Below are 22,673 nucleotides of genomic sequence, written 5' to 3'. Positions count from 1 at the left end.
GGCTATCTGAGCTAGATAGCTAACTTAGTTGGCTAGTTAGTAGCCTTATGTTTGATTTTACGGTAAACCTGACTTGATAAGCATTTTTAACTCACTAGCAGGATGCTGTTTGAACAATTTGCAGACTAGGTTTTTTTCTGAAAATTAGTAAGTGTTAATACTACCTTTTCAATTTTAAATATTTTTATAGTAGATATCTGTCCTATCAGCAAGCAGTGAACTTATTTGAAAACCTGCTAGCTAAATTGGACTGTAACATATGAAAGCCAAAATGAGTGTCGCACAATTGCAAATGTGTTCATCAATTTCCTACGTTATTTGTACAAGTCTTAAGGAATACTATTCCCCAGGAATTTGCGAATTTCTTAAAAATGCAAGTTCATGCACTTTGGCAAAGCGTGCAGGCCACGTGCAGAGGGTATGCAGAACACGTGTTGTCCACTCGTGGCTCAGTTGAGCGGAGACGTTGCTGTAGTGATGCAAGAACAGTTCATGTTAATTTGAATTCTTAATGTGTGTTAATTTTTTATTCCTCAACAGTAAGATTCTATCATGACCGGAAGAGCAAGATCAAGATCCCGTGGCCGAGCGAGGGGACAGGACACTATAGCTCCTGGCGCGGTAAGATTTTCAAACCACAGCTCTGCCGACTTGAGCAGTGTCATGAAAATTAGCCGTTTTGGCGCCGAAGGTCACTGACTAAGTAAGGAACATTAAATGGGATCCAAGTTACCCACTTATAAATGAATAGATTTATCAGAAGTCAGAAGTGGACTGCCCAAGATAGAAACAAATAATGGAAAAGAAAATATGTTGATTGTGTAAGGATGGTATTAAGGGAGAGATTTTATGATGTATTAATTTACTATATTTACGGAAACGTACTAATTTTAATCAATGTAAAATACATGTTAAAGTTCCATACTGAACAAAGATCGTCAAATGTTAATAGAACCCTTGAAATTTCATTTATTTATTTATTTTTTTACGCATGAGCTGTTCATTATCTGTAAAAAGTGCTAAAAAGCAAGGTTCAGGCAGAAGTATGGTGAAGTCTGAATTCCGAAACTTTTGTGGAAAACAGTACAGTGCTGAAAGGCAGCTGACACGGCAAGGGTCAATTTACTCCTGATTTTACCTGGATGGAAACATTTCACCCTTTATAGTAATACTTCATTTAAAATCTGTGCTCCATCAACAGTCTGCAGCTGCAGCTGCCCCGGATCCCCTCCGCCATGTGTTGCCCCCATCTGAGGGGGAGCTTGTGGGGCGTGGCCGGCAGAAGACGGCCCCTCCACCTGCCACTATGGAAGGTATGGATGGTTCAGGGCTTTGCTCACCAAAGGATCGACAAGTGGACTGCATTGTTGCGTATCATAATGTAAAGCTTACGCACATTTAAATGTTTTAAGTTCTAACAGGGTGGTCGCCAGGTCCTTTTAAGTCTAAATTATTATCATTATTTCTTTGTTTAAAAAAAAGAAGACTTAAAATCACAGGCTACACTGATTAACAATATAATAAATGTACTTGTTTGGAACAAAAGAAGCGCAAGGGGTTTATTCCTTGTAAAACTTTCCAGAACCCACAGTGATATTGCTATCTTAGATTGTAATTTAGTTTGACTAATTTAGACTTATTTTAACAACCGTAGTCAGATACTCATCCTTGAGGTTGCGAGCTAGAAAACTGGGTATAGTGATGTCATAATGACCAGTTCTTATCTCCCATGTTATTCCTCTCCTTTTACATCTCTTCTCAACACAGGACATAGACTAATTAAATAGGCAACTTTTGTAATGCCCAGGAGAATCTGAGGGCCTACTAGTCTGAAATCTGAGGGATGTCTGGTCCCCTTTGTGCATTTGAGCTGTCAAAACAGCTCTTGGTAGTTTGTCCAGTCAGTAAAAGATAGCACAACAATGAGGCGTATATGATGGAGAGTACCGGGAGACACAAACGTGTCAAGACAGCAGATAACATTAGGTGGAACCACATAATACAGTTGTTAAAGGTTAGCTCAATTTCTTCAAGACAGTTTTAGAGTGAATTCAATGAGCTGTTAAATAATGGTTGGTTAATTATTTTAGTCAGTGGGGAAAAGCATAGACTAGATTTCTATTCCCATGTCTGATCCAGTTACTGTTAGTTGTCCTAGTGCAGAGCAATCACATTTTCCTGCGTAAAATGCGCCTCTAGTTCTACCTCACCGTTCATTTTTGAACCGTCAACAGTATGTCAATTTTCACTATTGTTGTGTATATCCATTGCAAATTTGGTCTTAAAGTGATATTAAAAAAGGTCTTAAATACTTAAATTTGACTTGTTTATATCTGTAGACAACCTGTCTAAAGTCATAGTTATAATGCGAAATAGCATTACACCTAATACTCAAAAGATCCATTTTCAACAATTCTTAATTATAATTGGGTTTGTGCGTCATAAAACTTCTAACTAAAGTTTTTTTTTACTATGACTGACGGTTGATCACTTTAGTGCTTAATCATCGGGTCATGGAAAGACCCAGCCTATTGTCTGCGAGTCGTCCACACAAGACCCAGCTACAGTACATAAAGCTGACCTCAAAACACACTGGTCAAAACGTAGTGAGCTTTTTGATCATCATTCGGTGGAGAAAAACAAGACAAAAAATGCTTCTGCTTCTTTTTAGATCTGGTTCTCTATTCATTGCCATTCAGGGTAATGAATAAGCCTTCTGTAATAGAACTAGCAGAACTACTCATGTGTGATATTCTCTACCCTTTCCTGTTTTCTCTGTCTCTGCTAGACACTTTCAAAAGGCAGCTTACCAAAGCATTTTATCAACTTTCTGTGGGGTTGAGACTTACTAACATTCACTATTTTTACTATTTCAGAAGGGTTTTTATTACTTTTATACCTTTTTATCATGATTTTAGTAATCCAAGAATCCTTTCCGAACATCAGGTTCTGATGCGATGTTGACCCCATGTTTACCCCATGTATTGCTCTTGCTGCTTGCTTTTTATTGATTTTATGTAAAGCACGTTGAACTGCAACTCTTGTACAAAATGTGCTGTATAAATAAAGTCTTATTTGAATTGTTCTCCTCCAGCTGTGGCCCAGATATCGGCAGGGTTCCAGCAGGTGAAGATCGGGGAGCGAGGAGGCCGCCGCCGTGACTTCCACGACTCCGAGGTCTTCACACGTTCGCAGATGGAGCACGTGAAGGACTCCAAGAGTGGTATGAGACTCAGGGGTCGCTATGCATAATATGAAGAAGAATGAGGTGCTTGCTGTCTCTGGTGAACCGTATGTTCTCTGCGGCGGAACAAACACTTCAGGACTCTTCAGAGGGCAACAATTGTAAAATGGATGTAGAGTTTAACCCTTAACCCTATTTGTCTGTGGTCTCAGGTTCATCTGGCTCCCCCATCGACCTGAAGGCCAACTTTGTGCGCCTGATGTCCCGCCCAGAGTGGGTTCTGTATCAGTACCACGTGGACTTCAACCCCAACATGGAGTCCCGCAGGCTGCGCATGGCGCTGGTCCACCAGCAGGAGGAGACCTTGGGCCCCTGTCGCAGCTTTGATGGATCCATCCTCTTTCTCCCGCATCGGCTCCCTAATACGGTACACACACACGCACACACATGCACAGGATGTACATACTGGATCCACGTTTTCTCTCTGGCGGGCCTCAATAGTTAACAGTCTATTTTTGTTAACAGTCCATTTTATATTTATATAATATTTTGTTATATTTATGTGTGTGTGTGTGTGTGTGTGTGTGTGTGTGTGTGTGTGTGTGTGTGTGTGTATATATATATATACAAATATATATATATATATATATATATACAGCCGCGGAAAAAATTAAGAGACCACTTCAAAATTATCAGTTTCTCTGGTTTTACTATTTATTGGTATGTGTTAAAGTAAAATGTACATTTTAGTTTTATTCTATAACCTACTGGCAACATTCCTACCAAATTTCAAATAAAAATATTGTCATTTAGATCATTTATTTGCAGAAAAATGACAATTGGTCAAAATAGCAAAAAAGATGCAGTGTCTTCAGATCTCGAATAATGCAAAGAAAACAAGCTCATATTCATTTTTAAACTACACAATACTAATGCTTACACTTAGGAAGAGTTCAGAAATCAATATTTGGTGGAATAACCTTGATTTAAAATCACAACTTTCATGTGTCTTGGCATGCTCTCCACCAGTCTTTCACATTGCCGTTGGGTGACTTTATGCTACTCCTGGCGCAAGAATTCAAGCAGCTCGGCTTCTTTTCATGGCTTGTGACCATCCATCTTCCTCTTGATCACATTTCAGAGGTTTTTTATGGGATTCAGGTCTCGAAATTGGGCTGGCCATGACAGGGTCCTGATCTGGTGGTACTCCATCCACACCTTTACTGGCCTGTCTGTGTGGCATGGAGCATTGCCCTGCTGGAAAAAACATTTCTCAGAGTTGGGGAACATTGTCAGAGCTAAAGGAAGCAAGTTTTTCTTCCGGGACAACGTTGTACTTTGCCTGGCTGAGGTTTGTAAAAGACCATAAGGATTGAAAAAAGCGGACTGGAGGGTCTTCTAGTTCGTCTTCTCTGATGAGTCCAATTTTCAGCTTTGCCCAACACATGGTCGTCTGATGGTTAGACGGAGACCTGGAGAGGCCTACAAGCCAGAGAGTCTTGCACCTACTGTGAAATCGGACTCATCAGAGAAGACGAACTTAGAAGAACCTCCAGTCCGCTTTTTCAATCCTTATGGTCTTTTACAAACCTCAGCCAGGCAAAGTACAATGTTGTCCCGGAAGAAAAACTTGCTTCCTTTTGCTCTGACAATGTTCCCCAACTCTGAGAAGTGTTTTTTCCAGCAGGGCAATGCTCTATGCCACACAGCCAGGCCAGTAAAGGTGTGGATGGAGTACCACCAGATCAGGACCCTGTCATGGCCAGCCCAATTTCGAGACCTGAATCCCATAAAAAACCTCTGAAATGTGATCAAGAGGAAGATGGATGGTCACAAGCCATGAAAAGAAGCCGAGCTGCTTGAATTCTTGCGCCAGGAGTAGCATAAAGTCACCCAACGGCAATGTGAAAGACTGGTGGAGAGCATGCCAAGACACATGAAAGTTGTGATTTTAAATCAAGGTCATTCCACCAAATATTGATTTCTGAACTCTTCCTAAGTGTAAGCATTAGTATTGTGTAGTTTAAAAATGAATATGAGCTTGTTTTCTTTGCATTATTCGAGATCTGAAGACACTGCATCTTTTTTGCTATTTTGACCAATTGTCATTTTTCTGCAAATAAATGATCTAAATGACAATATTTTTATTTGAAATTTGGTAGGAATGTTGCCAGTAGGTTATAGAATAAAACTAAAATGTACATTTTACTTTAACACATACCAATAAATAGTAAAACCAGAGAAACTGATAATTTTGAAGTGGTCTCTTAATTTTTTCCGCGGCTGTATATATATATATATATATATATATATATATACATATATATATTTGTAGATGAAAATGAATGTTTGCAGATAGATGTTCTATGCAGAGAAAACACAGTTGAATAATTTCATTTTTGATGTACTGTGTGTGTTTAGGAGACAGTGCTGTGTGCTGAGACCAGGCAGGGAGAGAAAGTTCAGATTAAGATCACCCTGACAAACGAGCTGCTCCCCTCCTCTCCAGTGACCCTGCAGTTCTACAACATCATCTTTAGGAGGTGTGTGTGTGTGTGTGTGTGTGTTAACCACAACTCAAGCCCCTGTGCCCTGTATCTCTCGCTTCAAAGGATGGTGTGTTGATGTATACCTTTTATTTTGGACTCGTATCATGTACTTATTTTTGTGTTGCTAGGATACTGAGGATTCTGAACATGCAGCAGATTGGCCGTCATCACTACAACCCTGATGACCCGCTCAACATCCCCCAGCACAGGTGTGTGTGTGTGTGTGTGTGTGTGTCCGTCCAGGTGTGCAGTGTGATCACAGTCTATCTTAGAAGCTCTAGTAGAAATGAGACTCACTGTACATGTTCCAATTAGCCAATACCGTAGAATCATCACTGCATATCAAAACGTGTAATATCAAGCCTTCTTGAATATCCATTCAGGTCATAAACACATCTTAATGTAGGTGTCCATATGGCTTTTGGTGCCGCAGGCTGGGGTCCACCTGCATGTGCTACTATGTATTTCTATAATGCAAGTCTCCTTCCCCTGTGTGTGTGTGTGTGTGTGTGTGTGTGTGTGTAGGTTGACCATCTGGCCCGGCTTCCAGACCAACATCCTCCAGTACGAGTCCAGCATCATGCTGTGCATGGACGTAAGCCACAAGGTGTTGCGCAACGAGACCGTGCTGGACTTCATGATGGGGCTTCGCAGGCAGTGTGGTGACCACAACTTCGCCGAGGCCTGTGCCAAGGAGCTGGTAGGCCTCATCGTGCTCACCAAGTAAGTGTCTGCCGTAATTGCCGTAGCTTATGACAACATTAAGCAACTTATCTACGTACATTGGCTACTGTCGGGTGGGAAGGCAAGGAGCCATGGCTGTATAGAAACACTTGATGATGTACGGTCAGCATTGTTGGTTTAACTCGACATGCAGGGTTTTGGTGTTACCACAGTGTGAATGTGGGTTTGGCATGTTCTCTCCCTAAGGTACAACAACAAGACCTACAGGATTGATGACATAGCGTGGGACCACACCCCCAACAACACCTTCAAGAAGGGCGACACAGAGATAAGCTTCAGGCAGTATTATAAGACGGTAGGAACTCGATCTAGTGGAATCATTTCATCCATACTGCTTGCACCTGTTTACACAAAACAGAAAAAAGTTGATCCTCTTCTTTCTTCTCTCTTTCCACCTCTTACCTCTTCTCTCCCTCCAACTGTCGCACCATCTCTCCTCTCCTCTCCTTCCTCCTCTCTTTCCAACTGTTGCACCATCTCTCCTCTCCTTCCTCCTCTCCCTCCAACTGTCGCACCATCTCTCCTCTCCTCTCCTTCCTCCTCTCTTTCCAACTGTCGCACCATCTCTCCTCTCCTCTCCTTCCTCCTCTCCCTCCAACTGTCGCACCATCTCTCTCCTCCCCAACAGCAATACAATCTGGACATCGCCGATGGGAACCAGGTGCTGCTCATCAGCAGGGTGAAAGCGAGGGGACCGGCTGGAGCTCCACCCCCAGGCCCCGCTCTCCTCATCCCAGAGTTCTGCTTTCTGACAGGTGAGATCACAGACTGCAGGGGGTGACGGGCTGCTCAGGTTGGCATGGATATGGCCAGATGTATTGGGGGGGAACTGAAACACATGATTGCCTGTCAATAGTACCACAGCCTTATGAACTTGCATGACATTACTCCATTTTGAAGTCATAGAATGGTCTTGCATGAAGTTTCTGAGTTTTTACGAGGAGAAATGAGGTGAATAATCTAGTCTGTGTATGTCCATTTTGTGTCGATGGATATGATTTGATGCAGTGTTCGTCTAGTTGATGCAGTTGTGTGGTGTATTTGTTTCCCCTTCTAAGGCCTGACTGATAAGATGAGGGCTGACTTCAACATCATGAAGGATCTGTCCACCCACACCAGACTGACCCCCGACCAGAGGGAGAGTCGACTGAACAGCTTCGTCGGAAAGATCCAGAAGTAAGAAACGCCCACTGTCATCCCAAAATTGGATCATACCGTTCACATCTCAACGGTCCAGTGTATTTTGACACACTGGGACGTTTCGGATAATAGCCAAAATATGAGAACCGATTTCACTAAATGATTATGTGGCTATTTTATGAGCACACATACTTGAATTAATATTAGAAGGGTAAAGATAGTATGCATACGTGTTTCTGTTGAAATTTACGTGATGGGTATATTTACTGATACCTTAGCTGTCTGTCTGGTCAGGGATTCACATGTAGTGTGTGTGTGTGTTTTTCAGGAGCTCACAGGCGCAGAATGAGCTGACTCCGTGGGGTCTGAGCTTCGAGGACAAACTCCTGAGCCTGAAGGGGCGTGTGCTCCCCGCAGAGAGGATCGTCCAGGGGAGCAGAACTGTGAGGACTGCAGACACACACACACACACACACACACACACACCATGCCAGTACACTTTTGAGGATGACTTGATAGTTGTCAGATGTTAAAGACGGCTTAGTTTAACCCATCTAAAACATAATCGTGTTCAAACTCATGTCTTAGTTCTTGTGATGGACAAAGTTGTTCCTCTCTTTGTGTGCCTTTAAAGCAGCAGTAAGGAGTTTTGGGCTAAAGTTAGCTAGCTAGCTAGCCATCTAAAAGCCTTGCAAACACCACCAGCAGCCCAGTTGGCACTGAGAAAAGCTTGCTAACTGATGTCTTCTGGCTATATAGCTGGCAATGTTGTTGTCTGAAAGCTTTTGTTACACTTTAGTGGGGTGTTTCAGCCGGGCACAGATAACTACATGGTGCATATCCTGGATGGCCGGTGGGAACGACACATGTTAATATGTCTTTTGCATGACCGTAAACCATCCAAATTAATTTGGACATAATACTAGCTAATCACCTTAAAAAGCATACCTTTAAAAGTGACATGGTGTTGGCTTTAACGTTCCACTCTGCCCTGTTATCCTAGTGCTTGCAAGCTGTTGCTCTAAGCTCTAGCTCTTTCACTGGGTTCATTTCTGACGTTTGCCATTTTTCTCCCTGTTTATCACATTCTATCTATCCCTTGTTTATCTCCCTTTCTATCCTGTTCTCTTTCTCTCTCTCTCTCTCTCTTTTTCTCTCTCTCTCTCTCTGTGGGGCGGTGGCCGTGTGTGCTGTAGTTTGAGTACCAGCCGTGGGCGGCCGACTGGTCCAAGGAGATGCGTAACGTGCCCCTGATCAGCTGCATGCCCATGGACAACTGGCTCATGCTGTTCACCCGCCGCAACGCAGACGTGGCCCAGTCGCTCCTGCAGACACTCAACAGGGTGGCAGGACCCATGGGCATGCGCATGGCACGAGCCACAATGTAAGAACACCTACACACACACACACACACACACACACACACCTATGCATTACAGAGGGGTCCTCTAGCTTACTGACTAGTGTATGGGCCAGAATGCCAACACATAAAATGTAAATGTATCGCTGCTTACTGTAACTGTACAATGCCGTTTGACACTGTACGTCTATAGTATTTTATTTCTTGATTGAGTTTGTCAAGTATCAATATTGAGCTATAGCATGTGTCCGTGTATATATCAGGATGTTTAGAGGTAGGTAGCACTCTGAAGAAGCTCTGTGGTATAGTAGTTAGTAACTGAAGCCTTTTATATGATGTTCTGGCCATGCTGATCAGGATTGAGTATGAAGATCGCCAGGATTCCCTGCTGAAAGCCCTCCAGCAGAATGTTGCCCCAGGCACGCAGATGGTATGAAACCTTATTCTCACTCACACACACACAAGCACCCCACTATCTTTTAGGGTTTCTCATGGCCTGAGAACCTGAAGCACCCAGTGAAGTATGCTAGTTTAAAAAGATGCGTTTAAGAGCAGTTTTGAACTGGGTAATGGAGGCCAGTGCATGGGTGTGAAGTCCATGGTTTGGGTGCAGCTTAGTTGAAGGCCCTGAAGTTGCCCATTGCCCTGAAGTTGATGGTGCCAGTGGACCTGCTGCTGATGACCACAGGATATTGGGTTCTAATGAACTTGTGTTTCATGTATTTCCTTTTAAAATGTCTGTCTTTGTTCTGTTTGTGACCTTTGGTGTGTAGGTTGTAGTAATCCTGGCGTCTAACCGCAAGGATAAGTACGACTGTGTGAAGAAGCAGCTGTGTGTGGAGTGCCCCACGCCCAGCCAGTGTGTGGTGGCGCGAACCCTCAGCCGCCCGCAGGCCCTCATGACCGTCGCAACCAAGATCGCCCTGCAGATGAACTGCAAGATGGGAGGAGAGCTGTGGAGTGTGGAGATACCGGTGAAATACGCATTCGCACTCGCACTCGCACTCACACATACATACTCTCACAAAAAAAAATTGCACGCGTGACTAACTCACACATATGCACACACACGCACAACTCACACACACATATTTGCATGCAAAGGCATTGATCAGTGTGAATTCTCATTTATAGCCTGTTGCGTACTTGCATAAACACACTGGGAGGCAAAGGGGGCATGAGATGTGTTTTATAATCACACACTTTGGGTGTTTTTGTCACGCCACCAAGCTCACTCAGTCCTGTCTGTGTTGTGTCCCTCTGCTCTGCTGTGTCCCCCAGCTGAAGCAGCTGATGGTGGTAGGGATTGACTGTTACCACGACACACTGGCCGGGAAGAGATCCATCGGGGCTCTGGTGGCCAGTCTCAACCAGAGCATGTCCAGGTGCAGCCTAATGCAAATACCTACACACACACACACACATACTGATGTTGCTGAATGGCAACACGGGTCATCAGTGCAACAATAACTCAGTCTGTTTAGACAGATAGATAGAGGGATTTGTCACTGCAAATCAAACAGTATTCCTTGGTAACAGTTCTTTACTCAAAGATGTGTGTCAGATATTGTGTTGATCTGGCAGTCTAAATGGTGTAGTAAAGTGAAAGACTTTCATTTAGAAGGTTTATTAATTGTTCTGTCCAGGTTCATTAATCCATTATAAACTCAATTACAAAAACACAATTCAATAGGACGTGTCTGAATCACTGAATGGTTTGGCCATGTCTAGTGTTAACTGAGATGTTCGCCTCTCGATTTTCCAGATGGTTCTCCAAGTGTGTGTTGCAGAACCGTGGACAGGAGATTATTGATAGCTTGAAGGAGGCACTGCATGGTAAGTTTAGACTCTTGAATCTGCAGTTTCGATTAGGAGATGCTCCTCAGACAGTCATGGTGATGATGCTGAAGCTAGGAATTTGGTGTGGTCACATTTGAAATCACATTTTCCACTAGGTTCAGGGGGGTGTAGTAAGGATGCAGTAGTCAGCTTCTGAAGTTTCCTGTAGTTGGTGGACCTGTGTGTTGGGATGTTTGAATGTGCTGGTGAGATCTCTCAGCTTTGAATTCATTACTAAAGAATGGCTCCCTTTCTCTCCACTGCAGCTGCCCTGAAGGCGTGGTACAAGCACAACGGCTGCCTGCCGTCTCGCATCATCGTGTATCGCGACGGAGTTGGGGACGGCCAGCTGCAGACGGTGGTCAACTACGAGCTGGCTCAGATCATGGAATCCATCAAGGCCCTGGGCCAGGATTACGCGTACGATCTCTACACACACACACACACACACACACACACACACACACACACACACACACACACACACACACACCTGCCTAGATACACTTCACACTTAATGTGGCCCTCAGTGCTAGATTTCGTACCACTTCACTGGGCATGCGCCAACAGCTGCTTCAGGGCGTACACATCCAACTCAGCCATGCTCTCTTCTTAAAACACCAGTCAGAAGTGAGTTATGATGTGAACTTGACAACTAAACCTGACAGTGTTAGTGTTCACTACATATGTGGGCCACACACAGGCTATCAAATGACTGGATCAGCGGCACGACCAAGGAAACTCTACTGTGGTTACATTAGCCTCTTGCAGTTAGTATTAGTAGCGGGCAATTGGAGCTGTTTCCTATTGTCATAATACGTAACTGTGTACTAATAGGGTTGTGTGTTGTGGTGTCTTATTGGTTGATGTGGTGGTCCTGCAGGCCCAAGCTGACGGTGGTGGTGGTGAAGAAGCGGATCTGCTCTCGTTTCTTCGCACGCATGGACGGCAAGCTGGCCAACCCTCCGCCCGGCACGGTCATCGACACCGACGTCACGCGCCCCGAGTGGTACGCCATACGTGTTTTCAATCTATAGATGCATAAAGGCACAATGTAGGCCTTGGTGCAAAGTGTTCTCCCCTACACGCCTGTTTGATTGCTTACATTGAATTGGTTGCCCTGTCTGGCATTGGTTTTGGTCATGCAGTGACCTTTAACTTTCCATGTGTATTAGAGCGTCTACTGTGTTTTCCCCCTGCGTGCCTTTGGTGTTGTTTAGTGTGACATGTTGGTCTCTGCCTTCAGGTATGACTTCTTCATCGTGAGTCAGGCTGTGCGTATGGGCAGCGTCTCTCCCACTCACTACAATGTGGTGTACGACAGCAGCGGCCTCAAACCCGACCACATGCAGAGGCTCACCTACAAGATGTGCCACCTCTACTACAACTGGCAGGTAATGGACACACAGACTTTATAAAGAAAGAGGTTGTGGCATGGCCCATCAAGCTTGCAGAGACGAACAGTTTAAATGCACAGATGAAAGTTATTGTAGAAAATGATGATTGTGTGCATCTGGCTTGGTTTGGTTGGTTTGGTTTGATTTGATTTAGTGGTAAGAGAACGACTCTATTATTATTATTATTATTATTATTATTATTGCATAAGTCCGTACTAAGTAAGTCCGTGTCTTACTGACTGTCTCTCCCACTCCAAAGGGTGTTGTTCGAGTGCCAGCCCCCTGCCAGTATGCCCACAAACTGGCCTTCCTGGTGGGACAGAGCATCCACCGTGAGCCTAACCACAACCTGGATGACTTCCTCTACTACCTGTAGAAGCCTTGGTGACTGGACGATCCCCAATTTACAGATGTTCTTTTTTATTGTTAATCTTTTTCTTTTTCAAGAAGGAAACAAACATATTTTATAAGCGTTCTTTTGTATTAGAGGTTGTTTGTTTTATGTTTCCAAATGTTCGTAATTTGGTCAACAATAATGCACATTTTATGTGAGACGCACGCGTTGACTTTTATTTTTCTAAAATGAAGTTTTTGATTAGACCATAGGTCAACAGTGGTTGAAATTGTATCAATTGATTCAATTGCGTATGTTTATTTGCATTGAACCTAATACTGGTGTACTTATGTAATCCTTGCCAGTGGTGTAACCTTGCACTTAGTTAAAGGTACTTTTCATCGTTTATTTGTTGTCAAAAAAATGTAAATGCTTCTGGTTTCACCCTGACAATTCTGATGACCAAGAATATTGAGACTTGGAAATGTTTAGATTAATAGGAAAAAATGACCTAAACTTAAAAATGACTGTAAAAGTTTATTGTTGATTACAGTTGATTGCTTGCAAGTGAATACTTTGCTTTGGCAGCAGAGATGACTGTTGGTTGTCATATTTGTCATACAGTTTTGCTGCAGGAAATTAATGGCTTGGAATTAATTATTTATTATTTTTTTTTAACACTGGACAGACAGACACACACACAAACTCAAAATCCATGTAGAGAGGATACAAAGTATGCATACAAATTAAAAGCTTTGTTCAATCTATTCCCATGTCAATATCTTTCATTTTAGCATGCTACTACCCACAAGTTAAACAGCTTGCTAGCGGCATGATTGGTTTGTTGACCTGTCATTCTCACTATAACGTCTCTGTTATCAACACAACCTCATGCGCCAGACTCATCTGTCATCCGGATCAAGGCAATGATGTGAGTGGGCTGTTACATTTTCTTTTAATCACAACACACACACACTATTTATGTAGTTTTTCGCCACAGCCACCACCTCAGAGTTCAGCTCTATATGGTAGTTAAGTGCAAAGGTGTCTGGATGGCAGTGTGATTGACAACTAGACAAGTTCTCTTGGCTGCAACCCTAGCTCTCAGAGTGTCAAGAATTGAGAAATTGGAAAAAGGTATAAATGTTTCCAGTATGTCAGAAAAATCTTTGGCCTCAGAAATCACTCTACATGTGTGACATGAGTTTAGTTTGTGTGCATAACAATGACCATACACCGCCTCTGGGTGCTCCTTGCGAAAAATGGGCCTGTGCACCCCCCACTGGCCCGCTCATTACAGCTGCCCCATCGTAAGTCTGAGCTAAACACTTCAGGTCCTCAATACCATGAGCAACTAATTGATCCTCAATTACAGTGGTTATTTAGACAGCATCAAAGTGAGTCAGTTCTGTAAGGGATAGCAGCCTTTCCCTTACAGCACCCTGTGAAACATCTGACACAGAGGGCTAGCAGTTTAGTCTTTCCATCTCTGGCCTCCTCAGCCATTACGGCGTACATATTTGACTCCCTCATCTCTCTAACAACAGCTGCAGTTATTTCTTCTGAACAACACTGTATCATTTCATTCGGACTGCGACAAGAATGATGTGTGTGGTTTGCTGGAGGACTGTAGCTTTGCAAGAACGAACTGTCATCCGCCCATTAGAAGCTGTCCTTGCTCAAATGTTTCTGCCCATTTTTCTGGCTCCCATAGAGATCCACTTGGCCGGCGCCCACAGTGATAACGAATGGCAATACAGTGCCACTTTAAAGTATGTGAACCCCTTGACCACTTATGAGTTTTCTGTTGTTTTACCATGATTTTTCATTTTTTTCATCACCAATTTTCCATAGAAGTAATGTCAGGTTTATGTTTATCATTTGCATGTACTTTTTTAGAGGGAGTTGTTTGAGTAGCCAAAAGACTACATGAAACATGGAATTAGTCCATTTCAAAAGTAAGTGAACCCCCAGCTGAATTGGTAAAGTCAAGCAGGTAACATATTCAGTGAAACTTATTTGGGTGCTAAATTAGTCAATTAAGCAAACCGATCATCTGAGACATCCTTAGGGAAAGGTTTGGGCAACACAGATTAAAAGAGAGAGGAAACCAACCAAACTACTGTAGTGCCAAGGTGTACCCACACAGATCAACAATGCCGAAAGGAAACGAGATATCCGAGAACATCAGGAAGAAGGTTCTGACAGCCCATCAGTCTTGGGAAAGCTTTAAGACCATCTCCAAAAGATTCCAGCTCCATCCATCCATCCAAGACAAATAATTTTGAAATGGAGGCCATTCAACATGACCGCATCTCTGCCTAGAAGTGGACGCCCATCAAGACCATCACCAAGAAGCACCAGAAGAAGAATAAATCAGGTAAATGTCAACCCACACATCACCTCTAAAGAGTTTCAGACCTCTCTGGCAGCATCTGGGGTAAATGTACATGGGTCTACAATCAGACGAAAATTGAATAGACATGACATTCATGATCGGGTTGCTAGAAGGAAGCCTCTGCTCTCAAGAAAGAACAAAACTGCCCGTTTCAACTTTGCCCGAGAGCACTTGGATAAACCAAAGGCCTTCTGGAAGTCCCTTCTTTTAACAGATGAGTCCGAGATAGAATTATTTTGTCACGATCAAAACCAACAATTTTCGTCTGATTGTAGACCCATGTACATTTACCCCAGATGCTGCCAGAAAGGTCCGAAACTCTTTAGAGGTGATGTGTGGGTTGACTTTTACCTGATTTATTCTTCTTCTGGTGCTTCTTGGTGATGGTCTTGATGGGCGTCCACTTCTAGGCAGAGATGCGGTCATGTTGAATGCCCTCCATTTCAAAATTATTTGTCTTGGATGGATGGATGGAGCTGGAATCTTTTGGAGATGGTCTTATAGCTTTCCCAAGACTGATGGGCTGTCAGTACCTTCTTCCTGATGTTCTCGGATATCTCGTTTCCTCTCGGCATTGTTGATCTGTGTGGGTACACCTTGGCACTACAGTAGTTTGGTTGGTTTCCTCTCTCTTTTAATCTGTGTTGCCCAAACCTTTCCCTAAGGATGTCTCAGATGATCGGTTTGCTCAATTGACTAATTAATCACCCAAATAAGTTTCACTGAATCTGTTACCTGCTTGACTTTATCAATTCAGCTGGGGGTTCACTTACTTTTGAAATGGACTAATTCCATGTTTCATGTAGTTTTTCGGCTACTCAAACAATTTCCTCTAAACAAGTACATGCAAATGATAAACATAAACCTGACATTTCATCTATGGAAAATTGGTGATAAAAAAAATGAAAAATCATGGTAAAACAACAGAAAAAGCTTAAATGGTCAAGGGGTTCACATACTTTAAAGTGGCACTGTATATTATATTTGGTCACATTTAAGTGGTTGTTGACAGGAGCTTACAGTCTCCCACACACATTTAATGCGTTAAAACAGTACATTTCTGACTATAATTCTTTGATATATAATGGGTTTTTTCATCTCAAAATTGTAGGAGGGGCGGCGCCCCAGCGCCCTGTATTGACGCACCGCCACTGGTAATGGAACTGTTGCATATTCACTGGAGTTGTCACTTTTGCTAGTGCTGTACAGTACATGCTAGAACAAGTAGTTGCTTCATCTGCAGCATACTTGTATCGGCTCCTGTTATTATTACTACCAGAGGCATGTAGACCACAGGTACAAGGTCATTGGTAGAGCAGTTGGGAGTTTCTTTACCTCCTGTTATTATTACTACCAGAGGCATGTAGACCACAGGTACAAGGTCATTTGTAGAGCAGTTGGGAGTTTCTTTACCTCCAGATTACCTGACTTGGGTAAATTCCTGGCTGCCCATAGAGTGCACGTGAGTGAAGGTTTTTTTTCTCAATTTCTGGGCTACCCCAGGCCATACTCTGAGACAACACTGAGAGAGCTACTCAGTAACTCTAGACCGATAGGATTATTTATAACAACACAGGCAACTGAAAAATGTAATGCCTTTGACCAAAAAGACAGTATTTTCCTTTGTATATATGTATTCAGAGATGGGCAAAAATACATCAAAATGTATTTTGATACAAAATACAAAATACCCTTTAAATAGATGTATCAAAATAAAATACTGTTGCCAGAAAATGTAACAAAATACAATACATGTATTTTGTATTTTTAAAATACAGGAAATAGTTTTTCTGAATTTTCAGTTTTCTCACAATTTGGTATAGCATAACATTCAGGTTTGGGCTATTCAGTGGCGTACAGAGTTACCACGGCCCAGGTGCAGGCTATTATGACGGGCCCTTGTCAGTGTTGTAAGCCAGTGGTTCCCAAACATTTGAGTCCCGTATCCTTTTTTTCATGTTTGTAACCGCCGCCACCACGCCCCTCCCCCTGCACACATATTCCGCCTTTTACACCTGCCAGTGTAATTTTTCCGCTGAATATAGGTAAACATCAGTATTTTTGGCAATGTGACTAGTCAAGTGGAGACCTCCAGAAGGCTCAACAGTGGTGTCTGGCAAGACCCACCCTCCTCCATATTCACGATAGGACACATGTCAGCATTTGGAGAAAAAAAACGAAAAAAGTTCACATGGATAGCTCAGTGTCTTTATGCTGTTGCTTTATAGTGTCCTGACATGGTATAATGTGCTGTCTTTAGTGGAGGTTTGCCCTCTATCTGCTGTATTAAGTATTTTCCTCACCTGCTTCTTCCAGGTCTTGCACTATCTGCACGTCTTTTCTTTCTTCATCCTGCTCTTGCCCTCTTTGCACTCCCTCTATCTCCATTCTCCTCTCTCTCTATTTGCACAAATACACATACTTTTTAATGAAATACACATCGGGTTTCTGGCCAGAGCTATGGTCTTCTGCTTGTTTGATTTTCTCACCAGTTCCATCTTGCTCTCGCTCCTTTTCTCCTTCTCTATTCTTGTCTCCCACTCTCTGTGCTGTCAACCAGAAGGTGACAGTACAACTCAACAACAAAGAATTTAAGAGTAGGCTACAGGATTTTAATTCATGAGCTTATCTATCTGATTCGCCACTAAGTGGTGCAGTTATAGGTATATCACCTGCAGCTGGCGTTTTTTTAATTTTTAATTTTTAACACCGTAATGTCCATCTGTGGAAAAGCAATAATTTCCAATGGTATGGATTTGCAGCTAGAATTACTCTGCATTGTAGTGTGTAGACATCAGTGTGGGACTGCATAGTGCTACTGCCAACATTAAAAAAGAAATCTCAACTGGACTATTTATCACAGCGTAGAGGAGGCTTAAAATGACATTTACTAAAACATTGTTGCACTCTCGACTGGAGTTAAACCGACCAGTCTGTTCCACTATACTCATAGCGTATGTGTTGTTCCACAGCAAGCGGGCATATAGGCCTCAACTAACTCAATACCTATAGGCAAGATAGGATATCCACTAGTCTGAAATCGTAAGTATCACTCTGTCAGATAGTATGGAGGAAAACCAAGTGGTGAACACTGGATGGTTTCAATGGCCCTTGGGTGTGTTCATGCTAAACAGAACTAAAGGATGTATGACCTGCTAGCACAGATGAAAGACGTCTTTACTTTTCAAAGTGACAATGTATTTCAAACATGCTGTACAAAAATTACAAAATGAGAAAGCAACAACCTTTTAAAGTAACGCAAGTACATCAAAACCTGTTGCTCAGCTACAGCGAATGAGCGGAATGAACACCCCTTTTAAAGTCACATGGTTCAAACATGACCGCGAACAGAATCAGCAGGACTGTGCACCTTCCACCTTCACTAGACAACAAAACATTTTCTGGCCGAGACTTAATCTTCAGCTTTTGATCTAACTTAAGAAACGAATGTAAGTTGGAGTGAAACTCTTTCAAAACGTTGTAGTGTGTCGGAGAGAATTGAAAAGGATCGTATCGTAGCGATATGTTACTGACTTCTCTTTTTGTGTTTAATGGGTTACTATGGAAACCATACATGTTAGTCATGCGTTTCTGAGACATTTTTCTCTGTAACTGTGAGTATAATAAAGTACCCACGGAATAAAAAAGGGCACAACATAATGTGTAAAAGATCACAATGGCTGGAATGTCCTTTTGAATGTTAATATTAGTGAAAGGTCTAAAGTTTGACGTTAACTGTCGCTAGGAACCTATGATGATAAGCTAACGTTTGTGGAGCACATATGCTAAACGAATTAGCCATAGCTCGATAACAAAAACAAATTCTTAACTTGGACTAACTAATAACATGTTTCTAACAGTAGCAACCAGTGTAACGATTGACGACACCTTGGTTGTCAATGAGCACGGCTAGAAAATTGTCTGCATAGTCAAACGGTCTGTATAGTGAATAACTTCCTTGCTTGCTACTCAATAGTTCCTGTTAGCTAATTCCTAAAGCCAATTAGCCAAACCATTGCTATCTACGTTGTTGTTAATGTAACTCATTACTGAACTAGGTCTTCCAGCGCCAAAGGTTGTAAAAGGGAAATCAGGATTTAAGCTGAATTTGGTGTAAAAAATGAGGCCCACTTTGATTCGACTAATGTTATAGATACGTAACTTGTACGTATGCGAGATACGTAAACAATTGTGTCCGCCACTAGTTTAAATGGACTGAACCTTAACGCGGAGTTGTTCACATTTTAATGAAACGATTTTATTGAAACCTTATATCCATACCCATTTGGATTAGTTGAAGCAGAAGGTTCAATAAAGAAGGACGCACATTAGAGAAAGTTCTTTCCATATTTTGCCTTTTTCTTTGGGATGGGAAGGTGAAAATGCAACATGAAACCATCAAAGCTACCTGTGAAGCTGTCACCTCGAAGAGGAAGGAGCCTTCCCCCTGCTCACTCACTGTGGTCCCCCAGTCCGCCTAACCTGACAGGAGAGAGAGAGCACCCTCTCCTTAATGCAACACTCAGTGATGACGGAAATCACTCTCAAGGTCTCTATAGAATCACTGCATGCAAGATTTATAAATTGTTCTGGTATTATATTTTATGGTTTGTACTGATGTATGGTGTTTGAATGTAGATGAAGGGAAGGTACATGGTGTACGGTACATCACTGAGGACCTGATAAAGAGAGTAACTAAACAAGATGACCTCCCCTCTGTCCAGACCCTCAACCTTTGTGGGACCAAAAATGACAAAAACATTAAGGTGAGATCCCTGGAATTATGACTTTTGTGCATAACACAAACAGTGGATTCAAGATGGGTGCTTCTCATATTTCATTTGTGTGTGTGAACATGTCTCTGTGTATGGGCATGTTTGCATTTGTGTGTGTGTGTCTGTGTGAACATGTCTGTGTGGGGGCATGCTTGCATGTGTATGTGTTTTTTCTCTTGCAGTACATTGAGAATCTGGAGAGGTGTGAGAAACTGCAGCTGCTTAATCTTAGTCACAACATGATCCAGAAGATGGAGAAACTGGACAGGCTGCATAGACTTAGGGAGCTGGACCTGTCCCACAACAGAATACGGTATGCCCCTCTCCAAACCAGAAGACGGTAGAACTCATTCACCTTTGTCCCAAAAGAATACGGTACATCTCACTGTCACAGAACAGAATACGGTAGAGATCACTGTCCCAAAACAGAATACGGTAGAGCTCACTGTTCCACAACAGAATACGGTAGAGCTCACTGTTCCACAGCAGAATACAGTAGAGCTCACTGTTCCACAGCAGAATACGGTAGAGCTCACTGTTCCACAACAGAATACGGTAGAGCTCACTGTTCCACAACAGAATACGGTAGAGCTCACTGTTCCACAACAGAATACGGTAGAACTCACTGTTCCACAACAGAATACGGTGGAGCTCACTGTCCCACAACAGAATAAGGTACAGAGACTGATTGCTAGGGAGTGCACATACTAATAGAATATATCCCATACCTGTGGTGTAAGTGGAGCTAATGTCTGGCAAAATGACCAACTGTATTTTTTCTACTGCAGTAAGCTGGAGGGCCTTCAGCACATGGGGAGTCTCCAGCTGCTCAATCTGTCCTATAACCTAATCGAGAGTGTCCCCTTGTGGCTGTCCAAGAGACTGCGCTCCCTCACAACACTCAACCTGCAGGACAACAGCATCTCCTCGGTGAGTTGCCATTGTTTGGTACACACCTCCTGTAGTATTAAAATGGATGTGGACTATGGTACTTGAATATGTTGAGTATGCATATGCATCAGGGCCTGTGTGTGTGTGTGTACGTGTGTGTACGTGTGTGTGTGTGGTGCAAAGTGTATTAGGTTTGTGTGTGTTTGTACGTGTTTTTGCTTGGCTGATCTGTGTGTGTGTGTGTGTGTGTGTGTGTGTGTGTGTGTGTGTGTGTGTGTGTATGTGTGTTTAAGCTGCATGAGTTGTGTAGGCTAAAGTCCCTGGTGAGTCTGACCCAGCTGAGGGTGTGTGGGAACCCTTTGAGCCAGCGGCCTCACCACCGCCCTCTCCTCATCTACCACCTGAGGGCGCTACAGCTGCTGGACACACAGTCTGTGAGCCAGCAGGAGAGAGAGGAGGCTCACCAGCGCTTCCATATGGGTGTGCAGATGAACACACACACACACACACACACACACACACACACACACACACACACACACACACAGCCTGTGAGCCAGCAGGAGAGATAGGAGGCTCACCAGGCACCAGCACTTCCGTATGGGTGTGCAAATGAACACACACACACACACACACACTCACACACACAAACACACACGCACAGCCTGCGAGCAAGCAAGAGAAAGAGGAGGCCAGTCCCTTACACATAAATATACTGACACACACTAATAACCACATAAAGCACAAAGACACAGTCACGCATAGATACACACACATTAACAGCCTGTGCTTGTGTGTGTGTGTGTTTGTGTGTAGAAGAGGTAGCACGTCTGGAGCAGGAGCTGGAGCAGCGGACTGAGGAGGTGGATAAGCTGCAGAGGGAGCGTGAGGCTGCAGTAACACAGCTACACCAGCAGGAGGCGGTGTACCACAGCCTCCAGCAGCACAGCCAGCAACAGCAGCAGCAACATGAAGAGCTTGAATCAGAACTGGACACCAAGACTGAGCTGGTAGGACAGACATACTCTGTTTATGTGTGTGTGAATAAACCAGAGACATAAACTCTTTAATCAGCTATTATGCCTCTTGCGTGCCTGGAGTAACCTTTCTGATACTAATATTGATCCCAATACCTGATGCGTCCTCTCAGGTTAATGGCTGATTGGGTTTCTGTAATTTCACACTCACTTGGCTTGTTACTTTGCCTCCCCATAGTTGTCATAGTTACAGCTTACAGGTGATGGTAAAAGTACTCTGCCAGTCCTCACTAATGTCCTGTTTTTGTGTCCACTTTTCAGTCTATATCACTCTTTAGTTGTTGTCTTTTTTCTTTTCAACTTTTTGGATTTCTCTTTCTATCTTTCCTCTGCTTCCGTATCAGCCTTCTGCTTTTGGTACTCTGCTGGATTCTGTATGTCAGGTACTCAAACTTCCATAATTCACCTGGGTGATGTACCCAAACTCCCATAATCCCCCTTTGTCTGTGTGTCAGGTGTTAAAACTCCTAAAATCACTTGCGTGCGTGAGTGCTTGCATACGTGTGTGCTTTTGTGCGTGCGTGCGTGCGTGCGTTAGTGATTGGTTGCGTGCGTGTGTGCTTGTGTGCTTGCGTGTGTGCATGCTTGCCTTCACTCTGATTTGTCTCAGGCACTCTCATGTTTACCTGTCTTCAGTCTATGTGTTAAAACCCACAATCCTTTTGTGTTCTTAGTCTTCTTACAGCTGACTAGCTAGACTAGTTAGATCTAACGTGCTGAAACAGTATGAGACGAGAGAGAGGCCATATCATGAAACAGTATGGGACGAGAGAGAGGCCATATCATGAAACAGTATGGGACGAGAGAGAGGCCATATCATGAAACCGTATGAGATGAATCTAATGTGCTGAAAAAGTATGGGACGAAAGGGCCATATCATGAAATAGGCCCTTATAGAACAGCAGGTGTTTGGTTCAGTGACGTGTTAGTGACTTAGAGACCGCCTGTGCTCAGAGTGCAGTGATGCTGATCTGTACTCAGACTAAGTCAGTAAGTGTTAGAGACCACCTGTGCTCAGAGCGCAG

The 22,673-nt window shown here is 43.1% G+C and overlaps 2 protein-coding genes across 2 annotated transcripts in view; both read left to right on the top strand.

The window, feature by feature from the left end:
* Positions 1-552: 552 nt before the first annotated feature.
* On the top strand, positions 553-12,589 carry piwil1 (piwi-like RNA-mediated gene silencing 1; the record flags this gene model as incomplete). Its single annotated transcript, XM_080852154.1, has 20 exons — positions 553-621; positions 1,202-1,313; positions 3,095-3,223; positions 3,397-3,611; positions 5,606-5,727; positions 5,862-5,942; positions 6,259-6,456; positions 6,664-6,772; positions 7,106-7,232; positions 7,536-7,653; positions 7,946-8,060; positions 8,814-9,001; positions 9,335-9,407; positions 9,751-9,951; positions 10,259-10,362; positions 10,743-10,813; positions 11,083-11,236; positions 11,700-11,825; positions 12,063-12,210; positions 12,473-12,589. The coding sequence occupies 20 exons, from the start codon at positions 553-555 to the stop codon at positions 12,587-12,589; spliced, it is 2,577 nt and encodes an 858-aa protein (XP_080708280.1).
* Positions 12,590-13,809: 1,220 nt separating this feature from the next.
* The window catches only part of cntrl (centriolin), a gene marked incomplete at its 5' end in the record, with an annotated part of 42,122 nt that continues 33,258 nt past the window's right edge, over positions 13,810-22,673 (top strand). Inside the window, 5 exons of the mRNA XM_080852573.1 lie at positions 13,810-13,857; positions 19,903-20,033; positions 20,509-20,650; positions 20,905-21,091; positions 21,428-21,621. Coding sequence (XP_080708699.1) covers positions 13,810-13,857; positions 19,903-20,033; positions 20,509-20,650; positions 20,905-21,091; positions 21,428-21,621 — 702 coding nt within the window. The remainder of the gene's footprint in view (positions 13,858-19,902; positions 20,034-20,508; positions 20,651-20,904; positions 21,092-21,427; positions 21,622-22,673) is intronic.

The sequence above is a fragment of the Sprattus sprattus genome (genome assembly GCF_963457725.1).
Source record: "Sprattus sprattus genome assembly, chromosome: 15".
Taxonomy (NCBI): Eukaryota; Metazoa; Chordata; class Actinopteri; order Clupeiformes; family Clupeidae; genus Sprattus; species Sprattus sprattus.
This window is presented reverse-complemented; position numbering and strand designations above follow the sequence as displayed.